Raw genomic sequence first — 24,094 nt, 5'->3', positions numbered from 1 at the left:
GTAGCGTATTGAATAGCTTCTCTCTTGGCACCTTGTCATATGCCTTTTCCAAATCGACAAAACTTAAATACAGATCTCTGTTATATTCCCATGATTTCTCGACTATTTGTCGTAAAGTGAAGATCTGATCCTGACAGCCTCTATTTGACCTGAATCCAGCTTGTTCTTCCACAATTCTTCTCAACCGTTTCTCAAGTATACTTGCATAGATCTTGCAGGAACACTCAGTAGGGAAATACCTCTGTAATTCTCACATTCAGTTTTATTTACCTTTTTATATATTGGTACTATGAGAGCTCTACTCCAATCATCGGGAATAGCATATCAAAAGTTCCTGTCAAATAAGTCAGCTTGTGCTCTTAGAGAATACAGAGACAAATGCAAGAATGCTAAACACTGTGTAAAACTAGCTAAACAAAAGTCATGGGAGGACTTTGGCAAGAATATAGAAAATAAATATCAAGAAGGTGGCAAAATATTCTGGAGGTTGTTGAAGAAGCTTAGCAATGGAGGAAAGAGTGCTGTAAAAGGAGTTAGAGATGATAAAGGTGACATGAAAACGGGAGAAAAAGTTATCCTTGAAGTATGGAGTAATTACTTTGAAAAACTGCTAAATGAAACAAGCAGTGATGACAGCACAGTGGTAAAAAAAACTGACCAGGCATGCAGTCAGGAATACATATCCATACTTGAAGTAGAAGAAGCCATCAAAGGGTTGAAATGTGGAAAGGCAGCAGGAGTAGATGATATTCGACCAGAAATGCTGAAGTATGGTGGTATAAAAGTCTTACAGTGGCTGCACTGCATAGTTCAGAAAGCCTGGACAGAGGCACTTCTTATCCATGTTATTCAATAGGTGTTAACAATCATATCCAGATTTATCTGGACATATATATACATCCTGGTCCATTGGGGTGATTTCTATTTCCATAAACTATGGAAACTGTCAGTTGCATGTACTGAGAGGGAGAAAGAGAGGAATCTCTAGTTTCTATGACAGAAAGGAAAAAAGAAACTATCATCTGTATATAAAATGGCTAACACTGCCTGAGTTAAAGATAATTTTTTCTCACATTCTGGATAAGATTCAAATTCTGTGCTTTTTAAACCCAAAGAATCCATGTGATCATTGTCATTCTGATGATGTGCCTATCAGTATCAATAAACCCAACCTTCAAAAGATCTAGACTCAAATTCCATGCAGGATATGAATGGGATTTGAGCCTAGATCTGAGAGTTTCTGAGAGAAAAACTCTGCTACGTCATAAGAGAACAGCAACTCACTTTCAGTTACTCATCCTGCAAAACAGACATGTACTGCAAATTGTGCTTGTATGTTCTTTGAACAGAAGAACACACAATTTATACTTATTAATACACTGGTCTCTTGCTTCAGTCATAAACCACAATTGTTGATGTGTGTTCTTGTGATAAAGTACATTATGGAGGTGATATTATTTTTTTTTTTTTAAATCTTACTGCCATTAAATCATAAATTTATAAAATCCCCAAAAGTTCATAAAACACTATAAACAACATTGCAAAAACAAAATACCAACATAATATATAATTTAATATTTCTGACCATAAAGTTCATGTAGTTAGTTGCTCACTCCTTCAATATTTAGTCAAAAGCTCAATATTGTTGTTGCTATTAGCCTAGATGTCCAGGGCAAAGACCTCCCCCAACCTCTTCCACTCTCTCCTATCCTCGGGCAATCTTGTCCATGTGACACTGAGCCATTTTTCGATGTCATCTCTCTATCTTTTTCTCTGTCTTCCAGGTTTTCTTCTCTCGACAGCCACTGCTCTCTTTGACCGTCTATCATGTTGATATCTTGCCAAGTGGCCTGCCCAATCCCATTTTGATTTCCTAGCTCTCCAAATGATGCCTTTTGTTTTTGTTAGGTCTCTTAAGTCCTTGTTCCTTAGTCTATCTAGTCTGGATACTCTGAGTAAACTCCTCCCCAAAGCTCTTTGGCAAACTTGGAGCTTTTTTGTCTGTGCAGTGGTTAGTGCCAAGTCCGGGAACCATAAATTAAAGTTGGCAGGACAACAATCGTATCTAATAATTTTCTTTTTAGACAAATGGGGAGGTCTCCTTTCATCCAATGCTTCATTGCCCAGTAGAACTTCCAAGTGCTGTCAATTTTGCACTGGATTTCAGGGTCAAAGCAGTTCGATACGGCAATCATTTGTCCTAAGTATTTGTAGTTCTCTACATATTCTATTATAGTATTTTCAACATCAATGGGAATATGTTCATGGTTTGTCATTGTTTTCATTTATGATGGTTTATTGTTAGACCTAATTTCCTTGATTTTTAAGCTTAATTCATTGATCATCAGATTAAGTTGAGAGCCATCTTCAGCAAAGAGAACAGCAAAATGTAGATTGTTTAACATCTTCCCTGAATATTAATACCATAATCATCCCAATCTAGGTCCCTGAAAATAGCTTCGAGGACTGCTGTAAAAAGTTTGGGAACAATGAGATCAACTTATTTTATGCCTCTCTCTCTCTCTATCCTAAAGTCACCACTTCCCTCCAACCTGATAGATGCCTCACTATTTTCATAATTAGTTTGAAGTATTTTTCTTTGATTTCCATGTCTTTCAAAGTACAGAAAAGAGAGTAATGTTCCATGGAATCAAATGATCTGCTATAGTCAATGAAGGCCATATATAAAGGTTTATTGTATTCTAAATATTTTTCCACTATTTGATTACCTGTGTAGATGATCTATTGTAGAAATTTTTTCCTGAAACCTGCTTGTTCATATGGTCATTCAGATTTCAGATGATTGCAAATTCTTTTGAGGGTTATTCTTCTAAAAATTTTATAGTTGTGTGATGGTAAACTTATAGGCCCGCAGTTGTTTATATCTGATTTTAAGCCTTTTTTTTGTGAAGAAGAATTATTTCTGATTTCAGCCACTGATTAGGAAAAATCTCATCCTTTAGGATCCTATTGTACAGTTTAAATAATAATGGTAATAAGATGTCCAATGCATATTTGAAAATCTCTGCAGACACTTCATCTGGTCCTGGACACTTATTTGGTTTCATTTCATTGATAGCAATTTCTATTTCTGTAATTGGTGGAACATCGACATTTTCCACATGCCTATTGTTTATTGAGTTTGATCATTGTACGACTTGTATAAAGGTGTTTGCAAAAATTATTGGTGATGCCTTGAATTTGTTTTCTATTGTTTATGATTCCATTTTTATTTAAAAGATAGGGAATCCATTTCTTGCTTTCAGAAATGCCATTTTTAGCTATTTTTAATGAGGTTCTATTTTCTATGACCTTGGATATTTCATTTGTATTGAATTTTCTCAGATCATTTCAGATTTCTTTTTTGACAAATTTGTCAAATTCTGAAAATTTAATCTTATCTCTTGATGAATGTAATCTATTTTTCTTTATTCTTGAGAGACATTTGCGACATGAAATTAAGAATTATCAACACGTTAGCACAAGAATATTTGTTATATTGCTAAGCACTAAAGAGAGGTAAATTTCATCACAGTGATGAATAAATTATAGGCATTAATCCACAATTTCAAATAACAATCTTAATTTATAAATTCAATTAAAGATAACGAGAGTTTATTTTTCACTTGGTTAGACTATAATAAGTTTAGTTTAATCCTTTATCCAAGTGTGAGCAAACAAAGTTTGCGCCTGAAAGTATCTTCAGGACTGGGGTAAGGTAGTGCAACACCAGGCAACTCGTTGTAAAGATGGAGAACACTCTCATCACTCCTATCTCAGTATCTCCCATAATGCAGAGCACATCTCCTTGCGGATATGTGTAATTCTATGCATTAAGGCAAGGGCCACTACCCATACCGGTTTCGACCTTTATTGAGGTCTTGTCAGTGGGAGCCAGGCCCACTAGTGGAGATACAAAGGCAGAAGCAATGAGAGGTCATCCTAACCTATAGGGGTTGCCAAAGGGTGTGCAACCTTCTTATTAAATTACTCCAGATTCAGAGAAAGATGTTGAGAGTTTATTTTTCACTTGGTTGCACACCCTTTGGCAACTCCTATAGGTTAGGATGACCTCTCACTGCTTCTGCCTTTGTATCTCCACTAGTGAGCCTGGCTCCCACTGACAAGACCTCAATAAAGGTCGAAACCGGTATGGGTAGTGGCCCTTGCCTTAATGCATAGCATTACACATATCCGCAAGGAGATGTGCTTTGCATTATGGGAGATACTGAGATAGGAGTGATGAGAGCTTTCTCCACCTTTGCAACGAGTCACCTGGTGTTGCACTACCTTACCCCAGTCCTGAAGATACTTTCAGGCGCAAACTTTGTTTGCTCACACTTGGATAAAGGATTAAACTAAACTTATTATAGTCTAACCAAGTGAAAAATAAACTCTCAACATCTTTCTCTGAATCCGGAGTAATTTAATAATAAGGTTGCACCCCCTTTGGCAACTCCTATAGGTTAGGATGACCTCTCATTGCTTCTGAATCTTAACTACTGGGCCTTGCTCCCACTGACGAGACCTCAATAGAGGTCGAAACCGATATGGGTAGTGGCCCTTGCTTTAATGCATAGCATTACACATATCTGCAAGGAGATGTGCTTTGCATTATGGGAGATACTGAGATAGGAGTGATGAGAGCTTTCACCACCTTTGCAACGAGTCGCCTGGTGTTGCACTACTACCTTCCCCAGTCCTGAAGATACTTTCAGGGGCAAACTTTGTTTGCTCACACTTGGATAAAGGATTAAACTAAACTTATAATTAAACATAACATTAGACTAATGTAAGAATTAGAAGGTCTCAATTGAAAAAAAAAAACAGTATGTTATACGGATTAAACTTTACCGTATTTTTGACAAGGATAGGCAATCATTGCAATTCAAGTTAGGGCGTTGAAGTAACCTCAGCACTCTCTTTGAATAGGCGTTCGAATTTATAGCAACATCTGTGTAGAAGGCGAGTCCTGGACCAGAGAATGTTGTGACTTGTCTCTATCCCGTGCTGTGCCAATCTCTGGTCCAGGACTCACCTTCTACACAGATGTTGCTATAAATTCGAACGCCTATTCAAAGAGAGTGCTGAGGCCTTACTTCAACATCCTAACTTGAATCAAAATGATTGCCTATCCTTGTCAAAAAAATGGGAAAGTTTAATCCTGATAATAACCTAAGTTTTTTTCAATTTAGACCTTCTAATTCTTACATTAGTCTAATGTTATCTTTAATTGAATTTATAAATTAAGATTGTTATATGAAATTGTGAATTAATACCTATAATTTATTCATCACTGATGAAATTTATCTCTCTTTAGTGCTTAGCAATGTAACATCATGCTGCTCGTTCTACTTTTGAATCATCAATTGTTTGTATTCCACTTTGTAAAAACTCTTCCTATCAAGCCACTGATGATAGTCTGTTAATTTCAGACTGAAATATTTGGCAAATATTAAAATATTCTTGTGAAAAACATGTCGATAATTATATTTTTCTTTAGTAATTCTCTTTCATCTATTATTATCTTAGTTTTATGAGCGATCTTATCATTCTTCCTGCCAGTAGTTATTTAGAGGTTTAATTGAAGACTTAATAATAGTTTCAATAGAGTTACAAAGATCTTGAACACCAGTTTCTGACTGTGTCAGATTTTGAAAAGCGATCACTTTTGTCAAATTTTCTTTGTAATTTTCTTTTTATTGGTCTATTGCATTAACATTTAGCTTATCTAATTTGATACATTTGATCTGTACTAAATTTAAAATTATTGAGCACCTTGACAGAGGTAAATAGGCTTGTTAGGCAGAGATATAAGTCAATTGCTATTACCATAACAACTGACTTATATTTCTCCATACAGAAGAAATATAAGTCCACCATTTGTTAAACCTCTTTTTGAATACTGAATTCATTACTGTTAGATTATGACTTGCTGCTAAGTGAAATAATAATTCTCCCTGCACATTTCTAGAACCATAACCATATGGTCCCAGCACTTGGTCCTGCTGTGATATTTTTAATCCTATTGTGACATTGAAGTCTCCCATGATTATTAACTCTTGTGTTTTCTCTTTGGAAATTATACTCCATAAATGATAATAAAACTCTTCTATTTCTTTCAAACTATGGCTTGAGGTAGGGACATATACCTGAATAATCAATCTCTTGGCTTATGAGTTTTATTTTCAGGCTTGCAATTCTTTCCGGTTTCAATCCTTTGAATTCTACTATATGTTGTTTCCATTTACTATTTCATTATGAAGACCCATGGTTTCGTCTTTATGGTAAAATATCACACCAGAAGATCTTGAAAAGGACAAACAACTACCATTCCTAGACATCATAATTAAGAAAAAAGAAAATAACAGTGTCAACTTATCAGTTTATAGAAAACCAACAAATACTAAACGTTATCTAAACTTTAGCTCATCACACCACATCTCCCAAAAACTCAGCATTATTCACATGCTAAAGAAAACAGCTATACAATTCACCACAGACCATAATGATCTACAAGAAGAATTAAATAAAATAACAAACGATCTACTCCTAAATGGCTACCCTAGAAGACTTGTTAACAAGATTCTCTTTTCTGATATACCACAAAGACAATGTGATGACCCCCAATATATATATCTACTATAACTATTCCATACATTGGTACCATCTCCAGAAAAATAGAGCTCGCCTCCTAAAACCACACAATATTAAAAAGTGACCTTCAAATCAGTTGAAGCTATCCAAAAATTTCTAAGATCACCAAAAGATTCCAATCCTTTCTACAAACATGCAGGAGTTTATAACATCCCTTGTTCCTGTGGTCTAAGTTACATTGGTCAGACATCTAGAAACTTCAAAGTGAGACAAAAGGAACATATCAGCTATGTTAGAAACAACAGACAAGATATTTCTGGCTTTTCTTCCCACTTCTCTACAACCGACCACATTATTAAATGGAATAAAAGTCTTATGCCATATATAGAAGAAAACTACCATTCCAGAATCTTCAAAGAAGATGCTACAGTTGTCCATTCCACAAATAACCTCAACAGGAACCAAGGTTTAATCCTACTAGACATATGGAAGACTTTAATTAGAACAATAAACACACAAGAAATGAACTTCAGTACAAATTGCATCTCAACAAGTAACTCATCATTACTTTGAATCTGCACTCTGATTTTTAATTTTTATGAATAGTCAGACGGCCGCAATTGTTTAGTATGAACTATTACTAATAATTTCTCTTTTCTTTGTGTTTTAACTTTAAATTACCTCTTTCCCCGGAAGATGTAAGTCAAACGACTTACGAAATTGTTGGGTGCTTAATCAATTCATTGTGTTTTATATAGTTATTATATAAAAAAATACAATCCAATTACCGGAATACACCATGTGAAGTAAATCATATATCCGCGACACGCATATTGTTTCACGCACACTATTTTGTTATTGAAATAGAATTGCAAGTTAACGTTTAGCTTGTAATTTTCGTTTTCTTTGCTTTCCTGATTGTACCCTGATGAAGCCGACAGCATAAGCTGGCAAAACTAGTTGGTAATTAAAATAGTTAACCTACTATTTTAGTTTATTCTCATTAATCCTTGTGGTCAAGAATCAACAATTTTGAGTATAAGTTTTTGGTTTACATATTGGTGGTTTATAAGCTTAACATAACCCAGAAACTAATATGACAAAACCAACAGGGCCAAAAATTACTAATTAATAGTTAATTTTGAAAGATATATTCACATACAGACACATGAAAGTTGAAAGGAATGATAATAAAGATCGCTGAACTTAATTTTCGAAGAATTTTTTCAGTATTGAACTTATTATGACTGGACTGAAAATCAATATAAAATATAATACTCAGGTGATCTGAAAAGTTCTCGCCCTAACAATGAAAAAACGAATTTATAATTTTAAAATTATTTTTATTTTTCAACATAATCTCCTTTAAGACTAATACATTTATTCCAGTGATGCTCCAGTGCCATTATCCTGTCCCTGTAGTGGTTTTCAGCAAAATATTCTTTTACAGCTGCAATCACCTCTTGATTCAAAGAAAAATGCTGACCAGTAAAGAAGAGTTTTAGTTTTGGGAAGAGATAGAAGTCAGAGGGAGCCAAATCTGGAGAATAAGGTGGATGTTCCAACAATTCATAGTGCAGATCCCTTAATTTTCCCATTGTCAAAACACTTTTGTGGGCAGGTGCACTGTCCTGATGAAAGATGATATTTTTCTTCTACAAACCGGGTCTTTTCTCATAAATTTTTTTGTCTAGTCTGGTTAAAAAATCGGAATAATATTCCCTGGTTATTGTTTTACCCTTTTCAAGATAATTAACACGTTCGCTGCCACGCTCCTCAGGCATAGTTTGTTCCCACATGCCAAGCCCTTTTTGTGTCTTCAAGGTCACTACGAGTAATCTCATAGCCGGCTTATCAGACAGAATTTTGTTTCATATGCCAACTACGAGTAATCTTGTATTGATGAGTCAATGATGTTGTGGCATGATAGACTGGCATTTCGGCAATACATAAAAAACAAAAAACATAAATATGGCATGAAATTCTATGAACTATGAGAATCAAATGAATTGGTGATAAAAATAAAAATTTATACAGGAAAATCAGAATCCTCTTTAGCGAAAATGGGTCACGCATATGATATTGTATTCCACTTGATGGAGGAATATTTAGACAGGGGTATTGTATAAGGACAATTTTTATAATTCTGTAGCTCTGACGGAATCGCTTACCAACAGAAAATCGTACGTGTGTGGAACGCTGATAAATTTTAGGAAAAACAATCCACCAGATGTTATTCAGAAGAAACTAAAGAAAGGGGAATTTGTCTGGCAATGAAGAGGTCCTGTTGTAGTCAGCAAATGAAAGGATAAGAGGGAAGTTCTTTCGATTTCAAATATGCACAAATTTGGAATGGTTGAAATGCAAAATCAGAATGGTTAATTTCAATTAAAACCAAACATTGTTAGGGATTATAATTTGGGGATGTCAGGCACCGATCTTTCTGATCAAATTCTTTCTTACTATTCCACCTTATGAAAGACAATTAGATGGCCAAAGAAATTGGCAATATGCATTTTTGAGGTATACATTCAAAATGCGCATAAATTTTATAACATGATTACTGGAAATGCAATGATTGCGTTAAAATTTGGAGATCAATTATCTCAGTTTTTGTGGGAATGGATGAGCTTACACAATCAAAGAATATCAGGAGGAATCGGGATTTTCATTATTTGGAAATTTTACTACCAAGAGAAAAAAAGAATCGCCCAACAAAGCCATGCCGGTGTGTACACGAAACAAACGATCACACGAAACACGTTCTTATTGTCCTGTTTGCCAGGAAAAACCACTGTTAAGCGTGGAAAATTGTTTTAAAATGTACCATTCTTATTTGAATAAATTGTTTTTTTATTTTATTGATTGGTTTTATTTTTATTGATTTTATTAGTTTTAAATTGATTTTCAAATTACGTGTTATACTACAAATTAACTCGCGCTTGGCATAGGAGGTTGGTAATCGACATACGAGTATATTCGTAGTTGGCTTCTGAGACACATATAATATATAATATTTTAGTTGAAATTATTTCCCTTCTACCAAGCCCCCCAGACGTGCTCTCCGCTTTATTCAGAATCCAAGGGGTCAAATTAAGGTAAATATATTAAGGGTTAACTCGTGTTTGACATAGGAGGTCAGTAAATCGATATACGAGTATACTCGTAGTTGGCTTGTGAAGCTCATATACTAACTACGAGTATACTCATAGTTGGCAGCAAACGTGTTAATAAACAAAATGCCTTTAGCATCCCAAAACACTGATGCCATGACCTTTCCTGCTGATGGAACTGACTTTGTCTTCTTTGGCACTGAACAACCGGCTTCTTTCCACTGTTTTGACTACTGTTTGGATTCTGGTGGGTAATGGTGAATCCAAGTCTCATCCATAGTAATAAATTGACGCACAAAATCAGTTTTATTCTTGCTAAAACGCTTTAAGTCACTGTTCAGAGATTTTCATGCAAGTGCGTTTTTGATCTGCTGTGAGCAAGAGTGGCACCCATCTTGTGCAAAGCTTTTTCATTTGCAATTTTTCATGCAAAATATACCCTACATATGCTTTGGAAATGCCTATAGTCTCAGCAAGTTCATGCATTTTGACTAACTGCTCTTCTAATACCATATTGTGAACTTGATCAATGATTTCTGGTGCTGTTACACTTTTTGGACGTCCTTCATGGTGATCATCTTGAAGTCTGGTACGGCCAAGTTTAAACTCGGCAGCCCATTTCTTAATTGTCGAAACTGAAGCAGAAGAGTGCCTATAAACTTTTGTGAACTTCGAATGAATTTCTTTTGGTGTTAAATCTTCTTTAACAAAGAATTTTATAACTGCACGATACTCAATTTTATTCATTTCAAAGGATACAGACAACAGTTTTGCTTCCAACAGCTGTATAAAACAAAGTACTTGATAGAATGACTTGCAATTTCACATGGATGTTTATGACAGATGTACCAACTTAGAAAAAAAAAACTTCCCGATAGTGTTGCCATCTATGGTTGAGGCCGAGAACTTTTCAGACAACCCTCGTATTTGGAAGGATTTAACTGGTGACATAGTGTTGCCATCTATGGTTGAGGCCAAGAACTTTTCAGAGCACCCTCGTATAGGAGGTGAAGAAATGAAATAAGAAAAATAAAAACACATAATGCAATTAAGCATTAAACTATGCAACAATTTTTTTACACATACCTAATGTTTAACTGGATTATATTCCTATTCTTTTATTACTCCATGCTTTTAATTTATATTTTTATTCCTTCATATATGTTTTGGTTCTTAACTTCCCTATGCTTCATTTTATACAGACTTTTTTGATCCAAAGATGATAAGTTCAAGTTTAACACTTAAAAAAAAAAAAGAGAGAGTGTCCTGCCAACTCCACCTCTATCTATTAGCAGAGATAGAGGCGGAGTTGGCAGGACATGAGGAACATGAGGCAGGAGTTGGATTTCTTCTCAATAAAAGAGGAAGAGAAGAATTATTAGAATACAAACCAGTAAAAATGAAAAAATAATAATACCAAGATTTGCAGGAAGACCATCTAACATCACAGTGGTCCAGGTCTATTTACCCACTTCAGAAAGTACAGAGTTAATCTATAGCAACTTGGAAACAATCTTGAAATCAGTACCAAAGAAAGATATATTAATCATTGGAAGAGACTGGAATGCAAAGATTGGAAAAAACAATGAAGGCTGAGAAAGAATAACAAACAAATATGAATATGGAGAATGCAATAAAAGAGGAGAAAGAATGCTTAAATTTGCCTTGTAATTCGCAACACAAAATTCCAGCAAAAAGACTGCAGGAAGTAGACATGGTTGTCATCTGATAGAAGAATAAAGAACATACTAGATGATACTCATAAGAAAGAGATGGGCCACATCAGTTCAAGCAGTGTCAAACATTTCAAAGAGCAGACATGGCATCAAATCCTAGCTTAGTGGTTGCCAGTATAAGTTGAAACTCAAGTGAAGGCACAGTTTCAGTCAGAGATATGAGGACATCGAGGAAGGAAAATGCAGGGAAAGTGCTCAAGGAAGAACTGAAATCCATTACAGACAAGGAACTGGAGGACAGAAACAACAAAGTGGTATCTGCAATGAAGAGAGCAGTTGAACAAGCAGGCCCAGAGATAGAGAAGTAAAAGAAGAAGTGGATCTCACAGGAGATAAAAATAATTCAAGAAGAAAAGAGCATTAAAGAATAGGAGAGAGAGAGAAATCTCCATGGAAATGGAAGAACAGTATAGAGCAAATGCAATGAAGTGAAGAGGCCAGTTAGAAGAGACAAATAAAAAAGTGGCTAGAGGAGCAGTGCAAGGATATTGATAAATACTAGGGTGAATACAGAACAAGAGAAGTATATAAGATGATCAGAAACAACAACAAATGGAGCCCAAAGCAGAGAACTATAAAAGATGAAAATGGTGAAATCTTGATGAACATAGAAAAAATAGGAGAGGGAGGGAGAAGATACTGCTCAGTAATATAAGACACAGGGAGATATTGAGGTCCAAAAGAGATTAATCAATGAAATGAGAAAAATATCACCACTAAGAACAGAGTGAGAAGCATCTAAAAAACTATAAAAGGCTTGGGAATGATGAGATCACTAGAAAGATGTTGAAACAAGGTGGTGAAGTGATCATAGACAAACTACACTGATTGTGAAACATTGCATGGGGGCATGAAGGAAAAGTACTAAAAAAACAGACAAGATCAATCTTAATACTCATTCACAAAAAAGAAGCAAAATGGACTGCAAAAACTACAGCACAATTACTTATCCCAAATGGGGAAAAAGTACTTATCATATTAACAAAAAAGAATAAAGAAACTAATGGAAGAAAATCTGAAAGATGAGCAAGCAGGATTTAGAAAAGAGAGAAGTACTGTGCACTAAATATTAGTGTTAAGATTAGTTGTGGAGAAAGCTCTACATAAAAATGAAAATATTTATACCTGTTTTGTTGCCTTTCAGAAAGCATTTTACAGTATAGATCAGAAAGTGGCATTGGCTGCACTCAAATCTTTTAGAGTTCAAAGGAACCTGATGTGTCTACTGGAGAATATAAATGACAATGCAGAGGCTGCATGAGAAATTGTGGAGAAAAAGGAAAATGGTTCTGGACAACAAGAGGCATGAGACAAGGAGATCCAATATCCCCAAGCAACTTTATCATGCTTTATGACACTCATCAAGAATGATGGAAGTCAAAGAATAATATAAGGATAATTTCAATTCAAGGTACAAAAATAAATAATTTATGATTTTCAGAGGACACAGTCATTATTGAAGCACATGAATAGGAAGTAGAAAGAATAGTGCTGAAGACTGAAGAAGTAAAGAGATATAAGAAGTAAAGAGAAGTAAAGGGTTGATAATGATAAAAAAATGCTATTTGGAAAGGCAAGGATGAAAAGGAAAATAAAGGTTAATAGACAAGAACTAGAAGAGGTTAGGAACTTCATATACCGAAAGAACAACACAACACACAATTACCTGTAAAAAAAGAGAAAAGATCTCAGATAACAAAAACAAACCTACATGCAATGACAAGATATAGAAAAGTAAATCAATGAGCTTTTCCATAAAGCTGAGACTGTTAGACAAATGCATATTCACAAGTGGTCTCTATGGTTGTGAGACATGGTAATTGTCAAAGACTCTGTGAGACAAATATTGACTCTTGAAAGAGCATGTTAAACAGAAGAGGATGGTGAGAGTGAGTAAATGATGTGAAGGTGTGGTGTGGAAAGAGTTTGCAGGATTTGAGTCACCTGGCTTTAGACAGAGAGAAATGGCAAAGAATGGTGAAATAAGCAACAAACACCAGTGGGCAATAAATCCACAGGCACTACTGATGAGGATGCAAAAAACTTTAAAAAGACATTTAAAAAAAAATTTCAATAATAGTGTTTTATCATAATTTCTTTCAATAGCATTCAAGCATGTCTCAATATAAATATGTCAAAATTAATTAGTAGATATATATTAGCCTTGTAGACTATCATATTGGGATAGCTCTATGTTCCATTAAACTACTTTGCTAACCAAATATTAAACAGCATAACTGCTTTATAATGAAATTTGAGTAGCATTAGACCATTGACGTTTAAAAAAAAATATCTGATACAAAAAATAAATTTTTTACCAAATTCAAAATATTAACTTTTCATCTAATCATATTTATAAGCATACTCTTTTGCTTGGATTTGAAAACCATGATTTAGAGTTTTAATTCTTTAAACTAATCAAATTATTCAAGATAATTTTATTAGCTCAAAAATAAATAAAAATAACCTTACCTCTCCTTACACAGTAATGAACAGTTATCATGGCTGCTGCAGCCAATGGGGCAGCTATAATAAAGAAAGAGAATTTCAAATAATAGTAATAATAAAAGAAATAATTCTATAAACCATAATGTTGAGGAATGAAGTGTTAGTATCATGTCTTTGTTTAGTTTTAGGCCACTCAAAATTTCAGCAATGTCGGATTGAGGGTGCAGTTATATCATGACTGAAAAAACTAAGAACATGATGTCAGAATACTATGTTGCATGTGCTCTCTAGGCTTGTATATTTAGTGGGAGGGAAAAATCTCCGTTTTTCAGAACAAAAAGCTCTTCCACCGCTCCATAAGATACTAGCTCACCTTCAGTTAAAGGTTCGAATCAAATCAAGTCTACCCAACTGAATGGCAAATGTCCCATCATTCTCATGACTGAGTTATGGAAGCACTCTCAGTAATGTAGTGCTATGATTCAAGCAAACATGTCTTCAATGAAATTCATACATTTCTTCTCATAGGGCAGCACTTCAAATACACATTGCAGTAAATTATGTAATATTCTGCATAAAAAGATAGCATTGCATAGCACTGGCCTTCCAATGATGGTGATTTTTTATCAATATTTGTGGCAGTTAACAAAATTCATAATTACTTCATGTTAAAAAAAAATGACCATAATTTGTTTTAATTTTTTTTTTTGTTTGAGAAAAGCTACCGTTATATTCAAAATTAAAAAAAATGTGGTTGTAAAATCAATTACTTACCAATGGAGAGGCATCTAAAATAATTCACTGATAAAATTTTTGTACTTATCCAATGGTTTCATTAAGTTAATTTAGCCTACTCAGTTTTTAAAAAAGTATTTTATTTTTGAGATGTGCATGAATGCCAACTCACAATATTTTCAAGTTCCCTTTGAGATTCAAGAATTCAATTTCACAGCAAATGCACCTCAAATACTTTGTGCACATTGACCATGTAGTCACAGTCATGATATTCGTATTATTTGTTAATGATATTAATTTGCAACACTATGACAAACTAAATTGATGAATTCATTAAATCTTTAGATATTTTGCAAGTTTTAAAACAGCATCCTCAAAGTACTTCTCAGAAACAACAAGTGCATAGCGGAATAAATTGCTAAATAGCGGAATAAATTTCTCTTTCTGAAGTGGCCTTGGCCACTTCAGAAAGAGAAAAGTAGCCTTGGCTGTCAGTCTGAAGACTGTCATAATTAGAGTCTCTAATTTTATGTAAGTTACCCAACAGCAAGTATGTCTGCATTGTTACTCAGCTTTTGGATAACTTGATGAAGATACCTACTCAGTTTAGTGGAGTGTTTCATTTATGCTACTGATTACAAGACTAGCCTTTTGGATTTGGAACAGCTATGTTGAACTATTGTTTTCTTGCAAACAGCAATCCAGTGCGAAATAATATCCAAATCAGTTTGCAAGAACCAATTTGCTATAATGAGAGCAGCAAATATATTTCTTATGCATTTTAAGAGGGATGTTAACAATTTTTCCTGTCTGTCCCAAATAGGCCAACTTGTTGACATATGGCACTTGATACACTCTAAGGGGTGCCAAAAGGATGGAGATTGTCTTTAGATGAACATATTAAGGACTATAAGTTCAATGTATATAGTTGGTTCAACGTGCAGTTTTAAAGGGTTATTAGTAAGCGCTAATGATGCAGCTCTACAAGAAGGTTAGAATACAGAGGAAAGGTGGGAGAATGAAAGTGGATGTCAGTTTAACACAGCTAAATGTTTTGAAATCTGGGATCCATAGCTTTGAGGCTGCCTATTTTCTTGACAGAGCTATACTGGAAGAAGTGAATGAAGCAAGCGACCTTGGAATGATGGCAGATAAAAATTTGAAGTTCAAATTTTTATCTGCTCAGTACTTCACAATATGAAGGACATATTGTGAAGTACTGAGATTAATGTTCACCAGCAGAGATGAAGGTAGGTAGTTCATTAAGTAAAGCTCTGATTAGACCATATCTGGATTAGTGTTCAGATCTGATCAAGATTTGAAAGGGACTAAAATAACTGTAGAGAGGTATATAACAAAAATTATATCAGGACTGCAGAGCATTGGTTATGAGGATAGACTGAGGATGTAATCTGCAAAGTCCGAGGAAAAAGGAAAAGGAAGAATATGACTGAGAAATTTAAGTTCAGATGTATTTACTGTATTAACACTAGAGAGATTTTTCATATGGTAGAACAAGGTAAAGGAACAAAGACAAAATGCCATCCCTGGAAGCTGTGAAAGGAAGTAACAAAAAAGAAGGCAAATTTTTTGCATAGAAAGTGGTAGAGACAAGAAAATGCACTGCCTGAGAAGGTGGTAAGAATGAAAACAGTGAATGAGTTTGTAAGGAATGGTATATGTTTTGTGCTGTCTAAAACAGGCCTAGTACAATGAGTCATATGACTCCATACAGTCTGGAATAATAACAATTAAAACTAGTGCAAAGACTGGCGCAAAAAACTAGCAACTTTTATTTAATAGCATAATGTAATGTTAAGTAAAGGTTTCTGGCTCAATGTATATTAGACTGCTTTTTTTTTTTTTTTTTCTGAAGCACTCCAGATATATGAGATATTTTGTTATGATTTGACATGTGGCAGAAGGAGGATTTAACATTTCATCCTTTTTCAGGGATTATACACACTGATTAAAACCAAGATAATTAAGTTTAGTAGAAAAAGCAAATATTATTGGAGTAAATAACTTATGTTAATGTTTTAACATTAACTACATTGTGAATACATACAAAACAACAACATATTTGGGATGTTCAGTGTAGTTGTTTATGTATGTATTCATAATGCAGTTGTGTGAGGATTCTATAATCATGAAATGACAGTGCACCTATTCTAGGCTATGCTCAAAAAATGAAGTCTCTTCCAAAGCATCCTACATGGACTAGTATTTTTTTTTCTCTGCTTTAGGAGCAGAGAATATCACATACATGCACATCAAACTGCCATATGTCCTTTTGGTATGCATGTTAAAGAAATTTTGCAATGCTACTGCCATTAATCTTGAGAACATTACCTACACCAAACATAAACAACATTCTTCCATGGCAGGTTTGCACTCCATCTGCAACCTTTTGCTGTTCCAAATAAAGAAGTCTGAAACTTCATCTGTGTACATGCAGTTATTTAATATGTACATAGCAGAACAGTAATTTCCCTCCCATCTATATTGATGATTCAAGATCTAAGCCCTCTGGTAGTTATGCTGCTGTATTTCCTGACTTTATCATATCTAATCAGATCCAACTTGATTGCAGCAATTATATAGCAGAGTTGAATGCAATTCACCTTGAGTTGGTGCATATAAAAGAAAACCACAACCAAAAGCGTATAATTTATACACTCAGTGAGTTCTTTACAGGTTATCTTTGTATAATCCACATCCAGTGCTTTGTAAGGTTATACTTTGCAAGGTCCTTAATTTTGAAATCAAGCATAACTGAATTTCAAAATTAAGGACCTTCATAATTCGTACAAAAGCTGTAGAACAGCTAATATATAAGGTGATTATAATTAAGGTTCACATTTTGAAAGGCTGTAACTGTGTAATTATTCAGCAGAACAATTTAATATTTAACACAATGATGTGTGCAGCAATGAAATTTTATTTTGTACAAAAATTAATGTTAATTCTAAAAGCTGTCACTAGGGCAAAACATGGCACTGCAATACATATAAATTTCTTATACTTCTGGTATATGCAGTGAAACACTGCAACCATACTATTTATACTTTACTTTATTTAATCTTCCTCTTCTACTTTTACAATGTCAGGATTTTTTTTTCTTTTTTTTTCTTGCAACTGCAACTTGAGGATAACAAATGTCATTATGCCTCCCGATGTAGCATGTGTCTGTAGATGCGTGTGTTCACAGGGCCGGTTTGCCTGTTTGGGGGAACAAAAAACCCGAGTTTCCAGGTGAAAAAAAACCCCTACCTCTGTATGAGACTAGATAAAGGTTCCTCACATCACTGACAGGAATCGAGCCCAGGTCTTTCCAACCAAAGGGCTTTGTCTATAATGACTGAGCTATGGAGGCTTGACCATACTATTTATGCAAATAACAAATGTCCCCAATGCTTCTGTATCCATGTCCCATATGCTTCAAAAGAAGCTTCTATAAAAGCAGGTAGCTGCAGAATGCATCAGTTGCCTGTGAGCAGACGTGTTAAAGCACAATGTCACCATTGCCAAAGGCATGTGCACACTTCTTGTGAAGTTCTTTTACCAAAATAACAGTTGTGTCTTGACAGCACTGTGAAAGTTCAGAACATTAAAGGGATTAAAAACGATTCCTATGACTGCAAATAGTTTACTCAAAATGATCCAGAAATCTGAAGAGACAGGTTCCTTAGATATCAAACCTGGCAGAGGATGGAAGCACATCAAATGGCAGACAGTAGAGGAAGTAGCCAGTGTTAGATGAAGAAAGGATGGCAAATGTCGTAGAAAGCAGCATAGTGTATTGCATGGGCTTTAGACAAACCCGTAAGCACAGGTCACAAAGTCGTAAGGCAAATTCTGTCTTACCCTTATACGATTTCCCACATTCAGCAATTACTTAATCCTGACTGGGATGCACGAGAAACATTTTCCTTGAAGTTTCTTACTTGGACTCAACTGGACAACGACTGGCCATGGAACATTTTCTGGACTGACAAAGCTCACTTCCATCTGGATGGTGCTGTGAATACATACAACTGCAAACCCACACTTTGTGCAACAGATTCTGCTTCATTCCTCAAATGTCATCATTTGGTGTGGTGTGGTTTTACAGCTTTTTTTTTTGCTTACATTGCAATTCTAGTTAATTTACTGTATTCAATAGTAACGAGGAGCTATGTTGATGATAATGTAGGCAGGCCAGTTGGTTAAAGAAAGAGAAGTTGAGATAGGGATGTAGCATGCATTTTTTCTTTACTTACAAGAAGTAACAATTTGGTATTACCAGATTTAACAAATGTCATCTTCATTATCATTAAATTCCTGATACATATCCTTAGAGGATGTACTTGGAGGATATTATGATAGTATAAGATGAAAAAGTTGCATCATTACAAATTTACTATCAACAATTTTTCCTCCAAATTTATCTATCTGTCAAGACTCCAATATTATCAAGATCTTATATTTCTGTCTTCTAAGACACTTTTTACTGTATCAATCCTATCAATCCATATAAATCTTGGGCTTCCGCTGAGCCTTTTTTGTGTCATTCTTGCAAAAAAAAAAAATACTTATTTTGTTAACCTTGCCTCTCTTATTGTGTTTAATTTACAATATCACCTGAGATTAGCTCTGCTTACACATTCCTGAATGCTAATAATTTCAAGTTTTTTCAGAATATCCTCATTTTTAATATAATACTGCCATTTGTTCACTCCACTAATCTTTCTCAGAACTGTCATATCTGTCATCTTCAGTCTCTGATCAGGTGTTTGATTTATAACCCAGCTCTCACTATAGTGAATTCACAAGGACTAAAGGAATACATAATTTGTTGTAGGAGATACTGTACTATAGTGAATTTTCTTTATAATAGCAAGCTAATATTTATGCTCTAAAGAATTGGCTAGCAGAAATTATTTGCTATAGTGAGAATTAACTGTATTATCATAGTATTAATTAGTTTGATTAGCTGGCAGCAACTTGTAAAAGGGATAGTAATATTCTTCTGATTTTTTTTTTTTTTTTTTTTTTTTGAGAGATCAGCATGTCTGATTATAGTGTTGAGGAGTAGAGGAAGTTTTTTAAAATGGAGATATGTTTCCAACTTACAAATATGTCAACATATCTCCAACAGGTTTCTGGTTGGCTTGAGACAGGAATTTTAATTTTTCTTCCAAGTCTTCCATAAATAAATCTGCAGCAGGAGAATATAATTTACTCCCCAAAACCAAGCCAAAAGATTTACTTTGTAAAAATAGTTGTTCTAATTAATGAAATTGGAGTAAAAATAATGCTTGGAAAGTTCTGAGACAGCAGGTGAGAGAAAGCTTTCAATAAAGCTCAACTTCATCTACGTGTACATTATAAAAGTCCATGTGTAAGTGGGTAAGGATGTGAGATGACACAATGGAAATTTCAGAAAAGTACACTGAATTTTTGATTAAGGAACCAGAATGTCTGATGTAGTTCTTCAGTAACCTAACAAGATATTTTGAAAAGAAATAAGTGGTAAAGCTTATTCCATCTGCTATGGATAAGTTGGCAGTATGGGCAAAAGATAGTTGGATATCATTTTAAAAATGTCAAGTTATGCATTCGGGATTAAAAGATAACAAGCTGTGTACCACCTCGATGGAACTATATTCTGGGAATTAATGAGACTGGGGGGACTTGAGGGTGGTGGAAAGAGAGCTAAAGTTCAGAGAGCATACTGCCAGTGTCCAAGGTAGCTCAGCGTCTTACTTGTATATTGAAGAACTGTAAAATCTTTTATATGTAACTTATTATTCGCTTTTACATGTTTTTCTGAAGAGTTTGCACTTAAAGAAATGGCAAATTTTGTCTGTAATAATCTTGTATTTGTAATAACTTTACCACGAGCCTTTGTTAAAATAATGTGCCGCACATCATTATGCAATGCTGTTAACTTATGTCCATATGTGGCAATTTCAAAAGATGAGGAAAGTATGATGTCATCATGTTCGGATGTCCATACATGACCATACATGGAAGTTTCGAGATGTGCGCATGCATGCATACAGCAGAAGTCTGGGCCTTTATAAGGAAAAATATCGAAAAGGACTTTGTCTTGGGTTTCTCAATTTTCTCTTATCTGGGTCTGCCGCCACATCAGGTCCGTTGTCGGTAATTGAAAGAGAAGCATTGTAGGTCTTGGGTTTCTCAATCTTCACTTACCTGGGGCCACTGCCATAGAAGTATAGTGTCGATCATCAGACATCTTATAAGAAAGAGCTGCACATTGCCACCTAAGGATCCTAAAGGGCATAGAATAATCAATGACTCAGACAAAGAAGAAACTTGGAAGGGATTAAGAATGAGGTGGCAGAAACAAAGAGAACAAAAGGGGGCATGGATGTTTGTGATTGTCTATGAATAGTGATGGTAAAAGACATGTAAAAGACAGTGCTAAACGAGAATTGTAAGTACTTATATATATATTTGATATTTCCGAGCAAGAAAGTACATCAAGTGTATCTGTATTTAGGTAGAATAAGACTGTGTAAGTAATATCAAAATAAGGTCACTCTAGGTGTGTCTTAATCTCAATTACATATAAGTAATTATTATTATTATTACGTGACACCTCCAGGGAGTCCAAAGACTCATCGAGGGAGGGCACCTACTCTATAATTCTGTCTCTACCACTACTTTTGTAATCTACACCAACAGCATCCACTGCCAACCATCACCACCACTAATATTTTCATAGACAATCACAAACATCCATGCCCACGGCGGGATTCGAACCCGCAGCCTTTTGACTGGAGAGCAGATACACTAGCCATTCGGCCAACCATTATTGTGAGTAAGAAGAGTACTGTACTAGATAATGTAAATTAATATTGATTTAAGCTTACTCCAGGAGGTATGCATTATTTTCAGTTTGTGTATGTATATATGTATGTATGACTAGCAGGTTATTCTAGATTGCGATTTAACTTTAAGGGAAGAAACATAGAACCAAGCCTGAGTCAGGAAGAACTGAAATCGACAAAGACTTGTAATGCAATCTGTGTGTGTGGGTTAATGTGGATCAGACTATGTAAATATTCCTTTCTGATTTAATTAAATGGTTTGTGAACAACACTGGACTGATCTGTCAATGTACTATCCTGAAAATTTTGAACCTGCATAAGATAAAGTTTAAGTGATCAATAATCAAGCCATGACTAATTAAAGGTAAAGATTAACATAAGCATGGAATGCTAACAATATCTACTTTGTCTTTAAGTTTAAAATCTTATAATCCCACATGCAATACATAGTCTGACTGGCGCAGTCATACAACAAATAAATTTGCTAGACTATAGAGCTTGAGAACATAAGATCTAGTAAAAATAAATAAATGGCAGCAGTCGACTATTCACAACAGTTCATGAAGTTTTAAGTAAAGAACAAATAAAGACAAAGCAGGGCAATAGCAGTACAGAATGTTATAACAGAACACGCTAACATGCAAAGATAAAGAAGTTATTATTCCTCTTTATAAGGCATTGATACATCCACATTTGGATTATTTATGCTCATGTCTGGTTGCCTAGATTTATTGGAGATGAGAAGGTGGTAGAGAAAATTCAAAGACAAGTGAAGGTGGTGAGTGGTCTGAGGAATGCTCCCTACATCAATAGAATTAGGAGTTTGTGGGTTGGAAAAGTTGGTTGATAGGCAGAGAAGAGAGGATATGATAGAAACATTTAAGTTACTAATAGGATTTTTATAGGATTAATGTAGGGGAAATATTTCATCAGTTGGCTAGTGGTGGAATAACAAGAGTGTGAGAACTAGAATTTTTGGTTGGAAAGAGTGGTGAATGAATTAAATGCATGTCCATATAATAACAATAATAACAGATTATTCACATAAAGTGAACATAAACAGTGTACGTAATAAAAAAGTGAATAGCTAAGTCACCCTATGAATACATGTATGTATAAATAATATACATACAAAAAAAAATATATGTAAAAGAATAGATATAGAAAAAATAATAACTGTATACAAACAACTTACACACATTTAAATATATATAAATATATACAAGATTTGCATATACACATCACAAATAAATGTTAGAATAATAGTGAGAGTTCAAAGTCACACTTTCATGACAATTGTACATCACTGTTGCAATTTAGCTTTAGTTCTGCCAAGAGCTTCACTCAGGCAGCATTCCTTGAACAGTCTCTCAACTTTGAAGGAACTTTTATGAAGAATTTTTGTGTTGTCCAATAGGATCCTGTGGCCCAGCAGAGACCCCATATTCTGGAAGACTAGATTTCTTAGCTTGGAAAAGATGGATATAATATATATGTTATGATCATTGGATGTCTACAGTATAACTCATCTGGCAAAACGGAACAGACTGTAGGAACAAGGAATCTGGTGCACTCCAACATGAGCCATGGGATGTGGCAGAATAGATGAAATCTTGTTTACTGGCTTGAAAGTAGTCTAAAAGTCAAATTTTATTAAAAACTTTTGAAATGTGAAAAATGCCTTTCATATAAGGGAAAGGAAATTTTCTTATCTGATGTTATCTGTTATGAGAAACTCTTCAAGGAATGCTATGATGTTCTTTGCAGTTAACCTAATCTATTGCAATGGTGATCTATGATTGTCAACATTCTGGGAAACAGTAACTTTGAACTCTCACTATTAATTTAATGTTTATTCGTCATGAGTATATGCAAATCATAGAGAGCAGTTGAATTGCTATATCTAATGGAACATTGGTGAAGAGAGAAACAATGTCAAAGCTCACCGTTATGTCACTATAGCCAGTTTGGAATCTTGAAGATCAAATTATTGGTTTCTTCTTAAAATCATTTTTAAAAAATTAGGTTCTCTAAGCTCTCTTGATTTTGAAAATTCATATTTCATGTGGTGAAATATCAGGGAAGTATGGTTGATATTTGTATGGTGTGAATGGAAACATAGAACATGACATAACTTGTAAATGATTATTAAGGCTTAAGTGTGGTTTAAGCTAATAAATGGAATGAAAAAGAGCACAAAAAAATGATTAAACATGGATTTAATGGTTCTAATATTTCATCTCTGCCACAGAGACATCATCTGTGATACAATATACAAATTATAATAACAAAAACAAAAAAGAAGTGGAAGATATTAGACTAGAAGCCTGAAATCTTAACAGGAGCACTTTCTATGGGTGCTAGTAGCTGGCCTTGACTGATGGACAGGAGGTGTAAAAACTGATGTTTCCCCAAATGCTGAGAAGTTTAACACAACCATATTTATTTAGATTTAGCTGGTTTTTTTTTTTTTTTTTTTTTTTTTTTAATTTGCTGCTGCTGATGATGAAATAAATACAGATGAGTTAATCTTCCAATTGTTAAAGTGGATGAAATACACAAACAACCTTAGGATTTTTCAAAGATCAAACACAGGTAGTTTTCTACCTTTTATCATGTAATT

The 24,094-nt window shown here is 34.5% G+C and overlaps 1 protein-coding gene across 1 annotated transcript in view; it reads right to left on the bottom strand.

Moving 5' to 3' along the window:
- asrij (OCIA domain-containing protein asrij) overlaps nucleotides 1-24,094 on the bottom strand; it is a 230,789-nt gene that overhangs the window by 168,821 nt on the left and 37,874 nt on the right. Inside the window, exon 3 of the mRNA XM_090396001.1 lies at nucleotides 13,919-13,972. Coding sequence (XP_090252127.1) covers nucleotides 13,919-13,972 — 54 coding nt within the window. The remainder of the gene's footprint in view (nucleotides 1-13,918; nucleotides 13,973-24,094) is intronic.

The sequence above is a fragment of the Typopeltis vanoorti genome, chromosome 7 (assembly GCF_054136105.1).
Source record: "Typopeltis vanoorti isolate ZY-2024b chromosome 7, IOZ_Tvanoo_1.0, whole genome shotgun sequence".
NCBI classification, from domain to species: Eukaryota; Metazoa; Arthropoda; class Arachnida; order Uropygi; family Thelyphonidae; genus Typopeltis; species Typopeltis vanoorti.
The sequence above is the reverse complement of the archived record's forward strand: the minus strand, read 5'-3'. Positions and strand labels throughout refer to the sequence as shown.